At 40.5% G+C, this 18,474-nt stretch overlaps 1 protein-coding gene across 2 annotated transcripts in view; it reads left to right on the plus strand.

The window, feature by feature from the left end:
* Positions 1–898: 898 nt before the first annotated feature.
* galnt2 (UDP-N-acetyl-alpha-D-galactosamine:polypeptide N-acetylgalactosaminyltransferase 2) overlaps positions 899–18,474 on the plus strand; it is a 47,634-nt gene continuing 30,058 nt past the window's right edge. For both annotated transcript variants that reach the window (XM_058088863.2, XM_058088862.2), the window contains exon 1: positions 899–1,398. In XM_058088863.2, coding sequence (XP_057944846.2) covers positions 1,303–1,398 — 96 coding nt within the window. In that variant the 5' untranslated portion in view covers positions 899–1,302. The remainder of the gene's footprint in view (positions 1,399–18,474) is intronic.

Below are 18,474 nucleotides of genomic sequence, written 5' to 3' on the forward strand. Positions count from 1 at the left end.
AACTGTTTAACACAATTTTATTCCAGTACAGTCCTGTAGCCACTCCTATTTCTGGATGATGTGTTTATTTTATTTTTTTTTTACAGCCAAACTGAACCCTTCTGGGGTAATTTGAGACCCTCGTGACTGTTTTTAGCCTGTTCTGGTCAGAGTGCAAAGGCCTGCTGATATTGTGGCTACTTTTCTTTTAACACTTCATGCACTTCTGTTATTCAAAACTGATGGTCCCTTATGGGATGTGATACCTTTGCCCATTATATTGCATTTATTTGCCTTAAGGATACAGTCATGGGAAAAAAAATCAGGACACCCCATTTATCTTGGATGTGTAAGCGCTGCACATAAAAGGGTGAACATTTGTCAAAACTTGCACTGCTACTGTTGCCTGTGCTATTATTTCTCTGACATGCACCACATGGTGGCGATGTTTAAAAAGACCCGGAAGTTGGAATGACTTGAAAATTCTCACACAGCTCACCGAGCTCTACCAAACTGTAACACTGTAACATTAGGGACTTGAGGTTTAGGAATCGCCACAATTAGGTACACACCCTTATGAGCCTGAGGAGCACATGTGTGTTAAATTTTAGCAAATTCTGCCACCATCAAAGTAAAAGGCTTTGCAGGAGCAGTAGTAACTAACTGCTAAAACTCATTGATCATTTGTTTAATGATTATAAAACTTCGAGGATATTTGTATTACTTGTATTCAAATACCCAAATTTCATTTACATTGAATGCCATAATGGTTGGCATATACATTAATAGCTGATGCATCGGCTAATACATAACTGCCGATTTTAAATTGTAGCAGTCTGCTGAGAAAATGCAGATCTGTTCGGTTCCTCATTTAAACCGGTTCAAGCTGTCTCTGGCGCCCCTAGCGTGCATTCATAATATAGCAACACAGCCTGTAGCATGAATAGCACACATCTTCGCTTGCTGCCGCTGTAACTAAACAATTGTTACATTTATTGACTTCTGAGGTATTTATGTATTGTTTTGTCTACTTTAGAACTGCAGCACCGAGCCCTCATCCTGAACGGCGTTATTCAATGTTTGATTGGATTACCGTGAGTTAGCCTTTGCCCTCTAACCCCTTCGATTTTTGGCTAGCTGCTTCCCGCCCCCCCCGCCTCTCTCCTAAGGAACCGACAGACCCACCGAGCGACTACGCCTGCCGAAGCCGCTCGGCGAAGCGCCCAGTACCGGGAAGAGTCGCCACCAGCGAACCCCGAGCAGAGCTGAACTGAGCCACTGAACCAGTCGGGAGGCGAACAAGACCAGGAGAAAGAGGGAGCCATGCGGAGGAAATCAAGGATATTGTTATGTTTTGCGGTGCTGTGGGTGCTGGGAATAGCCTACTACTTCTACTCCGGGACGGCGTTGGGGCGAAAGGTAAGACAGGCTTCTTTTTTAGCAAACCGCTCAGTACTGATATTCTTCCGGAGGACAAAGCGACGATGGAGTGGTGTACGCCGTGCATCTCCACTGCTTTTAGGCGACATTAGTGATTCGTCGAGGCCCTGATAGTAGCCACAGATAAGCGCTGATTTGGTTGCAATGGTTGGGGAGCGAGGGTTGCGGAATTGGCCGGTGAACTTGCACCGACCTCCCACCGGTTGTCCTCCCGTGGCAGCGGGAGAGAGCACGCCAATGCCGGGCAGCGTGTCCTCCTGGGCCGGTGAACGTGAGAGCGTAGAGTCGACGCAAAAGGGCGGTTATTGATGTTGAGGCTGCCGGCCTGGCTCACAGGGCCGGGGGGGCTTTGCCTGTGGAGCACGTAAGCACTTAAGCAGAGAGCAGGAAGTGAACGCAATATCAGAGGCATAGAATGTTATTTTTTTAATTTGACATTTCCATCTCTTATGGAAGAAAACTGGGTTCATTTTCTACTATGCTATGTTGATTTCTATCCCAAGTCACTTTACACTTGGAGCAATTCAAGAACCACACTCCTCAAAACCAACTGTACCCTCCCTGAGCACGTACTTGGCGGACAGAGACAAGGGAACCCCCCCTCTAGGGATAAAAAGTCAAATCACTGCTAGCCCTATTAATCAACTCTATTTAACAGCACGGTGCACTGGCCCTTGAACTCACCATAAAGTCTAATCAATAGTGCCAACAACAACAGTTTGTGTACCTCATTGAGGCTACATTGTGTAACCAGACTTACATTTTGGACATGGTAGTAGTACTGTAGTACTGGTCTACCTGTTCATAGTGTCACTATTTTAAAGTTGGACACACTGTCTGTTTATGTTGAACAACTTAAGACACACAACTAGTGTTTTGAAGACAGGACATCATTATTATAATGGTGACAAGAGAGCAAAGGTTGTTAAGTTACACACCTATGAACTTGACAGCCATTGTAGCTTCCCGCATTGCTTGTTTGTTTTAAAATATCTCTATGATTAAAAAAAAAAAAAAAAGTAAAGTGGACCAGACACGAGGCAGATAACTCTCTGCAGCCAGAGAGGCAGTGGAGCCAGGCAACATGTGTAAACAAAAATGGTAGAGTAGTTGAACATCAATGCGAGTCGAATGTGAATGATCGCACATGCTGGCTTTGATGAGCTTAGACTGTGGAAAATTGTCATAAACTGACTACACATTACAAACAAACTGACTATTTCTCATTCTCATCATACTAAAGGACGTCCCTTGTCAACTCAATACGGGACACCTCCTTTTAGCTGGTCTCACATGCATGAAAAATTGCATTTAGACTACGTTTAAATCCGATTATATTCCGTTATTTACATTCAGGTTACCAAACAAATGCGACATGTTAATATGAACACAGCGTCTGGAACGTGATGTGGATGCGCAAAAGCACGACATCACTCACTTTTACATGTGTTTACGGAAATAAACATTGCTGCAGTGTGAGCCTGCGTAAAACGTTAGAATCATATGGTATCATCTACAGTATGTGCAAATTATGTGTAAATTTTAGAAGTTGTGTACAGTATTTCAAATCATAGCATATAGAATACTTTACATGACACTCATTTATTGATGTAATTTAAACCCTTGAATATAAAGTAATGAGGTAGTGGGGTGAGTGACAATATAGCCAAGGTAAGAAAACAAAGACAATCATATGGCTGACGTATACACTTGACTTTTGAACAAGAAGGAGTTGGTACCAAAATATCGATATTTCAACCCATTACTAGAGTGCTCTCCTTGTAACGTTTGTGGTAATTTCAAGGATTTTGAGCGACGGGAGCCAGTATTATCTCTACCAAATGATTCAGTGTAGGTGAAGAAGAAAGAGGGTACAAATGTTTTGCTATGACAATTTGGAGACCATTTACTGCTTGTGGGTGGCAGCAGCGGTGAAACATGACGAGAAAAAAGTCGTAATTGTGCTGTTCACACTAACACGAAATATCAGATACAGGTTGCATATGAGCAAAGAAATCAGAATTGACCTGCAGTGGGAACATAGCCTTAGTCGCGGTCTGGCGCCCTGTGAACAGGTGGAGGTTGTCATGCAATATGCTAATCTGCTCATTAGGAGCAATTAGAGATTTCCCACTTGAACCAGTAACCTGCAAAGTGCATTCTTGATGGCTTCTTTATCTCTAAGCTGATGCAAACCTACTAACCAGTGTTTTTCAAAGTCTTGACACAGTGAGCCTTATCTGAGAGAACATATTATTACAGCTGGGGCTTCCCGTACTCCCCCCAAAAAATGATTTTCTGCAGCATATTTTGTGGAGTTTTCCTTTCAGCCCAAACTCTGTATACTCGCTCACTGTAGGAAGTAAAATCAATTCATTTCCTCTGACATAACTGATATCTTATCAGGTTAAAAAAGTTTTTCTCCAATTTTTTTTGTGCTACTTGATATGTTGCCAATGGAAGGTAAACATCCTTCAGGTGTGGAACAAAGCTGGATTTCATACATGCATGCATGTGTGTGTGTGTGTGTGTGTGTGTGTGTGCATACAAGCAGGTCTGTGCATCCTGCTGTGTGTGTGAATGAAGTGTTCAACATGGGTGGTTGTATGCACAGTACTACATTTGTATGTGTGTGAGAACACTCTGTGTATTCCACCTGGCTCTTGTCTGGTCCTATCAGTCTTTGTGTGTTTACATCGCTCTGTTCAGCCACATTAGGCCTTTTACTTTTTCATTAGGCTGATAGCAAAGTGTGTGGGGGGTCAAAGTAGCAGAAAATGTTTATTTTATTTGAATTATTTAACTGTAGGTTGTATTAGAATGCGATCCGAATATACAGTATATTGTTTGATACTAACCGTGAAACCAGTTTAGTAGTAAACACCGGATATATTTTGACTTGACCCTTTTAGAAGCAGGTACTCAAATTTGTAGTCCAGCAGCTCAGCATTCCTTTTACTCTGCTTCCTGATCCTCTCAAAGTATGGACACTGTGCTAGCAGAGCCAGTTTGGTTGGCTCGTAACTTAACCTATTAACCTATTAACTTAACCCACTATGCTCATTTTTGCCGCTTTGTATTGAGTTGTGGACTATTGTTGTTCCTAAATTGTGTTTAATCCTGAGTAGTAATTTGATATTATTTCTCTTTGATTCGAAGGTTATCAACCTAATTGGCAAGCTCCTGTAAAAGTGTGAAATAAAAATCAAGAACATCTACTGGAGTTGTGTTGGCAACGTGTCTTCTATCATTTTCTTAGCCTTTTCAAGTGCAGACTGGTTTAAGTCCAAAAGAACTTGACATGTACCTCCATGGAGTGTCATTTTACCAAAGGAAAAGCATCATAATAGATAACAGAGCCAAATCCATACGGTGCAGTAAAAAAAGAAAAAATTTCATTGTCAAAACATGAGAAATATGATTGTGTTATATAAATGATTATCAAAGAAAATGCTAGACGTCTTCAATTATTGTCTTGTTTACTGTGCCATGTTCCGCTTAGTTCAATTTATTGGCTCGTGTCACGCTGTGATTATGTCACACTATTTACCTAGCTGATGCAGCTCAACTCTCTCTGCAATACACACCGTGCAGGAGGAAATACAAGCCAGATTAAAGTTGACTTTGTCAATTCCGGTTTTTGGCTTTGTGCTGGGTGTGCACATTAAATTCACATATTATTCTACTTATGTGCAAAAACGGAGCGTTGGCTGCTAGTGTGTTTTAGACAATAGTTATTATTTTGCAGACAACTGTCTTTAAAATATGTCTATATGTCTATTCAACCAGAATTGTTTGGGAAATAGCATTGTAGACCTTGTAGATTTTGTGAAACAATCTGTATATGATATAAACTGCTCCTCTGGAAAAGTGCAAAGAATATTGCATACAGTGCAAAATTCCCAGCCATTCTTAATAAGGATGCCAGATTCAGACCAGAAGTAAAATAATTTAACTTTACATCACTAAAAAACGGCCTCACTTTAACAATTACACCCTGTCTGTACAAAATAACACCTTAAAGGCATATCAGACAGTCAAAAGTGATCATTTTAAGTACAACCCAGCAGGAGATGTTTTTATGTTGATACTGTAGCTTTTGCCCCGATATTGAGAGAATGATGAAGAGGTGGTCGATCAATAATAATCATAATCACTTTATGGAAACTAACAATCACACCAATAAACCATAGTTGTACATTTGCAGACTATCAAAGAACAAATTTCAAGCAGGAGTGAATAGACACTAAAAAATTCACATTTCCTCCACCCCTACTCCAAATGTCCACGTGGGTGGGGGGTAATGTCCAGTTCAACCCACGACCGAAAGACCGAAAGGCTTTGAGTTTTGGCCCCTGGTCAATTCCCTGGTGGGCATTGTTCAAAACACACGCATATGTACACAGAAGAAATGATTTTTATTCTGCCAACTCTTTAGAACGTAGCGTCTCAGTGTGGAGTCTACTGTCATACTAATCAGCACAGTGAGAGGGATGCTAAGCAACACAGAGGGAAACGCCAACAGACTTCCTTCATGTTGTCAGCTGTTTGAGCAAAAGCTGCAGACGTTTGGCAAACCCAGAGATGTAAACTCTTTTTTTTTTTCTTTTTTTTTTCCATTCTGAGACGAGGTGTCGCAAACATATGTCACATAGGTCTCTTTGTAAATGCAGCACAACCTCTAAATCAAACAGTTCCAAATGTTTTTGTGTTGTTCTGGGACTGTAGCCACATATGACATCACATGAGGCCTCTGCAAACTCAAGACTTTAGATCTGAGGATTAATTCAGTACATGTGTTTAGCTTTTTCTTTGGCTTTTGGGGGAATTTGCAAAACTGCCACTTATCATGTAAGAACATGTGTACCCCACAAGAGCCCATTTCAGCGAGCATCAAAGGAGTTACTGCATATGTTTAGATTTTTCTTTGGATTTGGGTCTTTTGGAGCAACTATTCCAAAATATGGAGCAGCCCCAACAGAGGGGGTGTCACAAAACTATTAAAAAAAGAAACATTAAAAAGATGTGTCCTTATCTTCATTTGTCATTTAAGTTAAAAGTAGCTTATTTCCTTCATTCTGTATTTATTAACAATTGAATTGTTTGACCTCGGTGGCAAAGAAGGGGGCGTACAACAATTCAGCAAAACAAATAACACCCACTCAGTGACTCACTACACATTCTGATGTGTTGATAAGGTTGTCCTCCAAAGGTGGATTATCAAAGCAATGAATTTGTTATGCTGTCTCAGTGGTTTGAATCAAGCTGCAGTGGACACATGAGGTGCGAGTGTAACCAAAATGTCTGTTTGCTTATTCCTGCCTGTCCACGTCCGTGTATCTGTTGCCCGTCGCAGGCAGTGACCTCAATGACGCAACAGTTCGTAGAAAGACTCAATTGCTTATACAAGTTGCGTACATGCCCACATCATCATCATCACCGTCATCCATAGCTAAGTATCAATACAGATATTGGTGAATACCTGCCTCTGCTCATCAACGCAAGAGCCCTCATGACATACCGGAGTTAGTGACAATAACACACAAGCGCACGCACATCTTCAGCCGTTCAATATTGTCATGATGAGAAAATACAATTACAGTGTACACACAATTGCAATTTTAGCCTGCAAGCACAACCAATACTGGCAGCTAACTAAACAGAGCTATCACCGAATCAATAAAAGGCGATGATGGATGTCAGGATGGAGGGGGTAGATGTGTGACAGCTATTCTGCCAGCATGGCATTAGTTTAACTGGGGAAGGAATATTTTTGTAGTTATGGCATAGAAAACCTGTTTAGCATCTTCTAAATATGTTGTTTTACATCATTAGAGCCATCTAGACATGAAACAACACCCTTACAGCCAGCTTTACATCCACATAACCCAGTATACAATATATATTCAAGAGAAACTAAGCCAGGGGTCTCAAACTCGCGGCACGCTAGTTTGAGGCCCCCGCCTTGATATGAAAGTTTAATTTGTTTCATTTGTTTTTTGATTTGCTTATTTATTTTTCCATCTTATTTTGTGTCGAAAAAAAAAAATTTAACATTAAACATTTATTTAATAATTTAATAATAAATAAAAAAATATTTATCATCATTTATAATAATTTAGTTTTATCAGAGCTTTTCCAAAGAACCAAAACACTGAAAAAGTGGAGGGTATAGCAGAAGCATTGAAGACTATATTATATATATATTTATTAATATTTAATATAATTAATATTTATTAATATTTTCATTATATTTTTATTATATATATACATATATATATATATATTTTTTACCTGATGCGGCCCAGCTTCACCCAGACCCTAGATCCAGTGGCCCCCAGGGAAATTGAGTCTGAGACCCCTGAACTAATCCATTTAAAATGGTATGCCATGTAGGGGAACAGGATCAATGGCAGATGTGAAGTGATGTCGGGTTTTAGCTTTTTGTGGGCTATGGCCACAATAGTTGCCCGTTATTATTAATATTATTATTATGCCTGTTGTGGGATAATTTCAACTGCAATAAAAGCTGGTTGTTGAGAAGTCTGGCGCTTCAGCGGTGGTCTCACTGAACAATTACTCACACAGAGTGACCAGTGTGCAATAAATTTGCTTAAATATGCACATTTTGGGACTAATAATAGGCCACAGTCAACCATCAAACGGCGATCCATTTATTAATTTTTGAAAAAACACATGTGTGAAAGTGATGTTTGAACCACAATGTAGCGAGTGATAACCATACTAGAGTAGTCAATGTGCGGCCTGTATATTATTAAAAATCTTGTCTAAATAGCTGGAAGTTAGTAGCAAGATAACAGTGTCTTGTTTGCTGCAACTGACTTGATCAAGCCATGTTTGTAATTCCAAGCAACTTTTCCACAGCTTGTCAAAGTCATCTGAGAGTGCAGGTTGTCCTTTGCAGTGGTAAGGACATTCAAATGACAAGCGTTACTCATCTAATTGCAACCATCCCTAGTGTTGTTGGCCTTCACTCACAGCGGGCCAAGTGTGATAATGTTTTAATTGAGATAATGCACTCTTATTGGAGGGTGTTTTTCGAGTGTTGACAGCAAAAAATGCACTTTGTTGTCTTTTTGTAGTCTTAACGTCAGCCGACGGGCAAATGGCAGCATTAGCAGTCCACCAGGTGGCTGAGACATTGCCACATATACTGACGTGGGCAGAGTTGCAATAGCTTCATAAAACAGCGTGGATCAGCATACTGTGGGTATTATACATGCATTGAAGCTTGTCCTATTGTGCAATGAGATGATGGAGGTGATTGCGGTTCATGCAGCCAACCCACCTCATTCTCCTTCGCCTGATATTTCCTAGTAAATAGTACGTACGTATAAGCACTGCTACAGTATGTGGCATTGAGGTTACTACATTGTGTTGCAACCTTCATTGTGGGTGACTGTGGAGCACGTGATACATATTTTACCATGCAGAATATAGGGAAACCTATAGATTAGATTAGATTAGATTCAACTTTATTATTGCTCATGTCACTGGTACAGGGCAACAATGAATGCAACAAGATATAACAGTAATATGTACAATAGTGCAATGAAGTGATGGGGGGGCATAGATCAGCGGGGGGATGTAAGTCGTGGAAGGGGTGGGCAATGGGGGGCAGAGTTCAACAAGGAGACAGCTATAAAGCTGAAAACTGCTCTGAACTGGTTCAAGTTCTAGCTGTTGGACAGGAACTACTTTGTTTGAATTGGTAACTGTGTCCTAGTGAGGATAAGCGGCATATTTACCGTCAATCTATGTTCCCATCCTCACCTTGGTCATGAGCTTTGCGTCATGACTGAGATTGCAGATACGGCTGGAATGAGGTTCCTCCATGTCACTCAGCTATGATAAGAATTGGCCATCCATCCATTTTCTATGTCGCTTATCCTCATTCGTGTCGTGTCGTGTATGCTGGAGGTCCAGCGAGGCCACTGTGGAAATACTTTGTCAGTTCTGTGTTTTTCCCTGCAGTCTGAACTGGGCTTTGATGTGCTGAAACCACGGGTCAAACGTTGGACAACTTAACCATCGCGGCTATAGCACCAACGTTAACTACCTCGTTAGCATCAAGTGGTGCCTGTGAGATGAGTTGTGTGCATCCCGTAGCGTGTCGATTTAGTGTGTATCCTGGTCTTTAAAATACTGTTCAACAGGAAAGTATATTTTCTTATGATACTAAAGCTATTTTAAAATAACACATTTTATAGCTGCAAGTATAATACTGTGAAACCATGCTTTTTTTTGCCCGTGGTTATCATACAGTCGGTGCCTCATACCAGCCCTATGTCTACTCTGGACAATTACAATCAGTGAAATTATGAACCAGGCACGTTCAGCACATCACCGCCAGTCGCTTAATTGCTGCATGAACACCGTATGACCCAAACAGATTAGAAGTATTAAAGCCTTACTTCCCTCCTCGCACTTTTATTGTAAGTTGCATGTTTACAACACAAAGTCAATACTTGTAAATTATTCCATACCATGGATTTACTGAGCTCGCAATCTTCAACCGTTTCTGATATGAACCAGTATGTAATTTTAATCCCAATTAACAGTGGTTAACTTCTTACATTTGAATGACACTTAACTTGAACATTTCTGTCTATTCTTAAAAATACACATCTTTCCATATGCTGCACAACCTAATGTTTCAACGACTCCCTGTGCTTACCACTTGTAACAAAGTTGAAAGTCCAGAGAGTATGCAGTTGTGCGTAATCGCTGTCAGCAAACAATTGCCTTGTGAAGTGTCTCTTTATGGCATTTTGAAATGTTTTCAGGAAGCAGACATGTCGACTCAGCTCTCCGCCTTTTAAAAGGGGACAAACAATAGTAAAAATCATGGCAGACTTTCAGATGCTTGATGTATGGTGGTTAAATGTCATTGGGATCCCAGCAAACCCATTTATCAGCCTGCTGCATCTTGTTGGAAACCTCTTGGAATACTAGTGAATTGATGGATGTAAAGAGATTTTGTGACATTTTGTTTGTCCCATTTATTCAACAATAGGCCTGTCACAATAACCAATACATCAATTAATCGCACAATATATAAAAACAAATGTGATCATTTTACTGGCCTCGATATATCAACATGTGCATGTTTGTTTTCCTCCTGTCTCTCTACCAAACAGGCTGGGTGACAAGAGGGTCCACTCTGTATCTGTCTCAACACCTGGGCGTGTTGGTTCTATAGCAGAATGAATGGCATGAATGAACCCTTCTTTCAGTCAGTGTCTTTGACCCAGTGAGCCGGGCAGGGTTCACTGGCGCAATGGCTTTCACGGCACGAATAGCACAAACAAACAAGTACATTTTCCACAAACCCTACACAACATAGAGGATTCAAATACGATCGGTGGCAATTGTAAAAGGTCTGTGAAGCTTACCTCATATTTCTATCCATCAACATCAGCTACTGCTGGGATTTCATTGTTACTGTAGAGCGGTGACGGCGAAGAACAGCGTTACGTGTTCAAAATGCTGTTTAACCACATCTTCTGTTTTTTACATATAGTTTACCTTCTCTTTTGTTGCCTCGCCTCCTCAATCTTCCTGCTTCTTCAAACACCTGCTCCCTTCTTCACCCTCTGTGTGGGTGACGTACGTGCGTTGGTGACCCGAAGCGATTCCTCGAAGCAGAAAAAAATCCTAGACTATTTTTTTGTAATGAAGGTATTAGAATGATCTGAATAGTCGTTGCGGCACTAACTGCATGGTTTGTTGGTAACTGAAGGCAACGAAGCAAAAATCCTTGTCTTCTACTGGAATTCAAGAATGTCGCTTTCCAGCATCTTGCCTGTTATCTGCATGGCTTTTCAATCCTGAGGTTTCAGATTTTGGGCGTGTTACTTTTAGTTTTGACAGTTACGACACAAAATATTACACAAATTACACAAAAGATTTGGCTGACTCTGACAAACATATCTGCAATATGCACACACTCGCCTTTATCTTCCCTTCCCCTTACTTCATTCTTTGAGTCCCACTCCGTTTCTTTGCTGTCATTTTTTTTATTCCTACTCTGCCTCGTTGCTGTCAGTCTTCTCTGTTCTGCTTTTGTTGTTTTAGCTGGTTCGTCTGAAGCAGGTCAGAGATGCGGTCAGTCACCGAGGGAGCCTATTAAGCATCCAATGGAAGAAGGTTGTTTTACTTGTATAAAGAGTAAGAATATACAAAGCTTTTGGCCAGAAAGTTCAATGCTTTTTTTTCCGTAAAGCCCTGTTTTTTCTACCTTAAAAGGTAGGCTTGTTTTATCTTTTCTCCCAGCTCAGCGGGGGTGGAGTTGTGATGTGATCTGTCGGACCCCAAAGACTGGCTAAGAATAACTAAACACTACCACCGGAACTGTGCTAGGTTCTTTTCAAGTTTGAAGTAGGTTCTCTGTGATTTTACATCATAATGCCATCAATAGAAGCATTCACTCCCTAGAAGAATGATGTTGAGGTCCCACAATGATCAATGATTGTAAAGTACATTTTCCATAATAGGGCAATTTTGCTATTCATAATAGGGCAATTTTGCCCCAATTTGCTATTCGTCAACTTTATTGGTTCCCATCTTACCACTCAACCTTACTGTTGTCCTTTTATTGTACCTGCAACCAAGTGTGAGACGTCCTCAGAGGTCATCGTTCATCACCCCTCTTTGCATGTTAATGACTGACCAAACAGTATGCAGCAACACAAGAATCCTGACATCCAGCAGGCAGTGCAATGCTTATGGCTCGTGCCAGCTGGCTGATTCATTAAAATGCATGAACACCCTGAGATAAAAATGACATTTTGGAAGTTTTGTACTGAGGCTGAGACAAACTGGCACCACTTAGAATCTGCGTTCCGTTTGGCCTCATACATCGGCTGTTTTTAAGGTGAAGCCCTCCTTACAAAGGCCTCACCTCTTGCACTTGGGTCTGCGCAGGTTTTTCTGGTTCAATAATAAGCATTGACGGTAATAAGCGTCCTTTGTGCACTGTGAACAGAAAAATTCCTTCCCCAAACTGTTCCCACAATGTCGGAAACATGGAATTGCCCAAAATGTCTTGGTAAGATAGCAATACTTAAGAAGCATGTCCTAATATTTTATTGTATGTTGTGTTACTACATTTTCACTTGACAATCATCATGGTATGGCTCTGTTTAAGGTTGTTACTTTTCCATTGTCAAAAGGTACTCTTTATAATTACATTGCATTTATTGATGATCAAAATCGCAAGATCAAAACAAGTCATATCTAGTATTCTGGCCACTAAATGTTACATGATACAATGTTACACTGATGAGAAATTATCTGCATTAAGTCAGAAATGGCCATTCTGTGGTTAGCATGAAGGCCACAGTCAGGAGATCGGGAAGAAATGGGGTTTGATTCTCCGTTTGGGCATCTGTGCGTGTTCACATCAATTTCCCTTTACATGCCAAAAACATCGGGGTTCAAACCAATAAACTGCGATAAATGAAGGTTTGACTGGATATAAATTAATAAAGTCACAACATCTTAATGGAATTTATTCTGGCAATTACGTTTAGCTTCCGGTCAGCATATTTATCCAGGCTGTTTTTAAATTCTTTCAATGAAAGAAAGTTTTTTGCAGACACGTATGTACACGAACCACTTACAGATTTCATTTCAGAATTGATCAATTACAATACGACTTGAATACGATTGCACATTATTCGCAGACACTAAATATATTGTTTAAAAAATCTCCAGTGTGGAAAAATTTCCCAAAAAATCCACTTCGATCATTTGAGTCGTGCTCACACTCCTGTTACGTCTTGTTGACGATTGACTACATCTGGTACCTTGTAAGTGCCAGCTAAGAGCTAGTGTGACTCACTAGACTGACCAAAAACCAGTTCAAAGAAATCACGGACAACACAGTACTATCAATTACATTCCTGTCCATGAGTAAATGCAAACCTCTGCCCACAACTATATAGGTCATAACTCAACAAAAAGAGTGGAATGCTACCCCCACAGAGCTCAGTATGAGAGTAGCAATTTGTTTCAAAGGGACTGTGGACCATTAGACAAACATCTCCCTTCAGCCAAGTTACAGTGGAAGACTTGAAGTGGGAGAGTGTGTAATTAGCCCTCATTAGATGTCTTACATCTGCCGTTTGCCTGTTGAACATGTCGGTGAATTTAAGGCATTACAAGCTGAGCTGATGTCTGGAGCCCTGACAGTCACAAAATACCCGCCCCCGCCCCCCCAAAGCGAGTCAGAGCTTTTCTTCCTGTTGCTCTGTCACACACACTGACCTGACCAGATGCAGATGCAAAGATCCATTGCACAAAATGTCTCAAAGGTCGTCAGCAAACGAGAGTTATGTTATGATAGTAATTGTGAGATAATGGTGATCATAGAAATGAGTCAAACGGCTAAGAAATATCATTTTTTCGTTATTGCAATCCACCTGTTATTTTACTATTAATGAAAAGATGATTTAAAAAGTATTATCTTAAAAATTAGAACATTAGAACAAAAAGAAGGGTCCTCTTATGTTTTGGCTATTTTTTTCAGATCAATATACTGTATTATTGGAGCGCTACCATATGGTTACCACATGATTATTATTGTGTTTACAAAATCTTTTAAGAAAGCTGGGGGTTTTTAAGGAGTCTACTTCATATCTTTGGTATTGCATGGATGATTTATGCTGTAGTAGAATAATAATACATTTTATTTGTGTAGCGCTTTTCAGAGTACTCAAAGACGCTTTACAGTGAAGAAAAAAAATTAGAGTTGAGTAAAAGATGCATTAAAATACAACATCCATACATTCATTCAGAGCTAAAAACAAGACTAAAAGCGGGGCGTGGGCATAGCAGTCAGGTATAAAAAGTAAAAACGGATTTAAACATGTCGGTTTTGAGTTGTTTTTTGAAGGTGGGAAGGTCGGGGCAAGCATGGAGTGAATTGGGCAAAGAGTTCCAGAGGGTGGGGGCAGCGATGGAGAAGGCTCTGCCTTCCCAGGTTCGAAGCTTGAATGGTTGAATGGTTGAACACAGCCAGCAGGCTTATATTATATTGTACTAATGTAGTGAAATGTTGCTCTGGCTTTGCTGGAGGACAGATTGAGTCTGCTTTATGTTCTGTCAGATGTTTGTCGACGTGCTTTCAAGCAAACCCGTTGTAGAAATCAGGCCCATCCGTGCACATGTGTTTTAATATAATTAGAATTGACGTATAATAAGGAGAAATCCAAAGGTTATAAATGTTCTATGTGCATATTTCGTGTCTGGGCTGACAAACATTGTTTATGCAGGGTGCACATACACACAACTTATCCCAAATATCTTGGCAAACACTCACAAAAACACCTCTCACTGCTGTCTGACAGAAAACTCCTCTCCTTAAATGGCAAAAGGAAATATTTATAGGCCAACCAACATGTCTCGAAAACACACTGTAGATATGTGCACATGCTGTTTTGTGATTTTAGTACCCATCAGCACTGTAACATTTATGACCTCATGCTTGCTCTGGGCGCCTCACAGTAAATGTACTTTTCCATACAAAGTCGCTGCGTTGTTTTCTCGTTTATATTAACAGCACTCATCGTTATTCTGTGACTTTTCAACATTCAGATTGTCTCACACCCAGGAGATACTTTTCTTTTTAAGTGGGCGTAATCACAGAGCAGCAGTGTGGTCTAGGAGGGAACAGTCATTTATTGTTCACTGAGAGGAGGATGAGGAAGGAGCGGAACATCAAAGAAAGCAGAGAGGAAGGAGGGAGGCTGTTGGGTGAAGTGAAGAGAGGAAGCTTGTGATTGATGAAAGTGTGTGTACAGTCCAGTTGGGTATTTTAAGAGCCCGCCCCCACCAGCCCGGCAGCATCCAGGCCTACGTGTTCCCTCAGAAGACACACACACACACTCACACACACACTCACACACAACACACACACTTGGATGATTCAGCAGCACTCATGTCTTCCACCTCAGCATTGCTCTTGGCATTCCCCCTTTGTCAGTTCCAGCATTTTCCTGTGGGAATTGGATCGGAACTGGGCCAGTAGATATTTTTTGCTAGTAGATTCTCACAGACCAGCAAAGAATTTGGTCAGCCGATTAACCAGAAGGAACTAAAATGTTCAGTTTGCACTTTTTTTTGTCAGTCATGGGCTCATTTTCCATCAAGCGTTTAAGTTCAGTTCAGTTATGTACATTATAGGAATGGGCATTATAATCTATGATTGATAATAATCAAGTTGCCAATAGGACCCCATTATGCATAAAGGAACTTTTAATGATGTTATTGCAGTAATGTGTCTCCCTAGATGCTGTTTATGACCACCAAATGAGAGAAAAATACCACTTTCACTTTCTCCCTCATTTGGCATATACCATGTCTTCATAGCCGAAGAACAAAAAATACAGGGAGAGAGACAGCTTTTGAAAAATGTCTGGGATTGAATGAGTTAATATTACGTTGTTGTATGCAATATATAGCAGACACACAGAACGGTGTGTTCCAATTCTGGCATTAATGCTGGAATAGATTTCTGTCGGACTTCTGACGCGTATTTAAAAGTTGAAAATTCATAAAACATGGGCCCTTTAATTGTGTCTTGAAGCAATAAGACTGATTCAGCCTCAGCTAGTTTGTGGTTTAAAGAAGAACAACATGACGTCATCTATGGGAAGTTGAGTGACATCCACGCAAACATTGGTTTCACCTTCTGGGAAGTATCCCATTACATAAAAAAAGAAAAGGTAATTAATCATCAATTTCACCTAAAAATGCTAAAGCTACTTGAGGAATGTCCTGAAGTAACCTCTTTTCTTGAGAAACGTCAGACTGTCCAGTTTCTACTTCCGAATCGGATTCAGAATCCAACACATACAGCTGTATGTTAAAAGCTAACATTTTAAAAAGATACATTGCTGATTATTATCAACCCCTATAACATTCGCAGCTAGCGGCAAGTGTGACCAACCACAGCAGAGTAGGCGTGCCTGCAGGCGGGCGGTCGGTGGAATAAATTAAAACAGACCGTTTTTGCAGGAATCACAAAATCCAAAGAAATACAGCTGAATAGGTGCAGATTCTGGAAAAACTATAAAGCTTTGTGTGCTGGTTATCATGTGTAGCTACTCTATAGGAGTCCACAACTCAATACAAAGGACTGAAAATGAGCATAATAGGCCCCCTATTATAATATGGATATTTTTAAATCGTAATATCACCCAGCCCTATTCTCTATCAACCAATGTAAAACCTGCAATACAGTGCAACATACCGTACAGTTATTAAAAAATAAATATTCCTCTGCAGAAGAGGCATGAGTTTGTAGATGTTTTCTGAACACATTACCTCTTAACAGTGACTAACAATAACATATTCAGATTTGTTGTGACATGTAACCTTTTCAAATGACTTTTTACTTGATTTTTACCATTTTTATTTGAGCTTCTGGAAACCTTAAAACTTGAAGCTGAAGGTCAGTTGCCGCATTTTTGTGGGTTTTTTTTTTTGCACACACTCGTTTTAGGCTGACAATTATATGTGTGCCTGTACGGGAATGTGTGCGCTGCTTTCTGTGCTCGTGTTTGTGGGATGCAGATGGGTTTTTGGGAAACAGGCCAGAAGACACAATTGTACCATTGAACTCCTTTACACTCAGTCTCCCCTGCTTACACCCACACACGCTTTTTGACTTATGCATATTACGCACACCTTGGTGTGACTTGTTGCAGTTTGCTCAGTGACATGTGAGCAAAAGGCTCAGCTGCAGACTTGACATTGTGGATTTTCCCCTCCGTCTTTTTCTATTTCCTTTTATGTTCTTTAGTGATCTTGCTTGAGGCAACACAAACCATGAGAGCTACTCGGAAAAAGAATTTCCCGCAGCCCTGCATCAGCAGTGCGTGTATCTTTGTGTGCGTGTGTGTGTGTTTAATGCAAGAAGAAAAGGAAAAAGAAATTATCACACACAAAAGTTCTAGTACGGTTTGCTTAATAACATTTTAACTTTCTGGGATCATTGTGAAGCAGTTTATTTCTCATCGACATGGAATCTGTGTTCCGGGTGTTTTCATATGTTCTAGTGATCCACTACTTTTTAAAAACGATGACATCGGCAACCCATCACTGTCACGTGACCTGAAGTGAGCTTTGGCAACAATCCAACGTAATATCGAATGGCATGACATCTCCTGGTATTTTCTTGCCTTCTACTCCCAAAACGACGGCCATGTAAATCCACTTTGTGTTAAGTCAAGATGAGCCTTAACAAACGGAGAACAACGGACTTATGCGCATTTGTTCTTTCTTCTTCTGTGGTTTGGTGTGTCCGTGCGTCCGCACATCCGCGTTAATGTGAGGAACGGTGCTGTGACACTCCACGGAGACTACCATTTACGTACCGAAATCATTTTACTTGAGTCGGAGCTTGGTATCACTGACGAAATTTGGACCTTCGAGATTCATTCATTCATTAAAAACAACTGAATATTGTGAACAGTCTAAAAAACCTTGCTCTGCTTCAGAATGTCAGTAGATGATTGAATTACTCTTTTACTGTCACTGAACCACAGCTCCCCATTGCCCTCAAGCTCTCATGCATCCCCAGATTGTGACAGTACTACTTATTAACCTTGCCTTATTAACCTCACCTAATGGAATCTGTGCATATGAATACATGTCTACATGCAGCTACACCTCAGTGTGGTGCAGGTTTTTGTTTCTCAACATTTCCCCCCCCGGTTTATTTTGGCCTTGTTGGGTTTAATTCAACCAACATTACAGCTGCACTCTGGTGATTAAACTCAAGCAATTTGCCTGGCGGATATAAATGGGGAAATGTGTGTTCACTGTCATGTGAAAATGTTCAAGCTGCAGTGTGAGCTTTAGCTGCTGTGTCTGGATGGAGGACAATTCAATTTTGAGCTTATGTGACTGGTCTTATCCCGTCTTACTTGCTGAACTCCACCAAAAAGATAGTGTGTGTGTGTTGGTGTTAGGGAAACGTGACTTCTTCACAACGATTTTCCGAGACGGAAGGGACGACATAACCGC

Source organism: Doryrhamphus excisus, linkage group LG13 (assembly GCF_037039965.1).
Source record: "Doryrhamphus excisus strain RoL-2023G ecotype Guam linkage group LG13, RoL_Dexc_Guam_v1.1, whole genome shotgun sequence".
Taxonomy (NCBI): Eukaryota; Metazoa; Chordata; class Actinopteri; order Syngnathiformes; family Syngnathidae; genus Doryrhamphus; species Doryrhamphus excisus.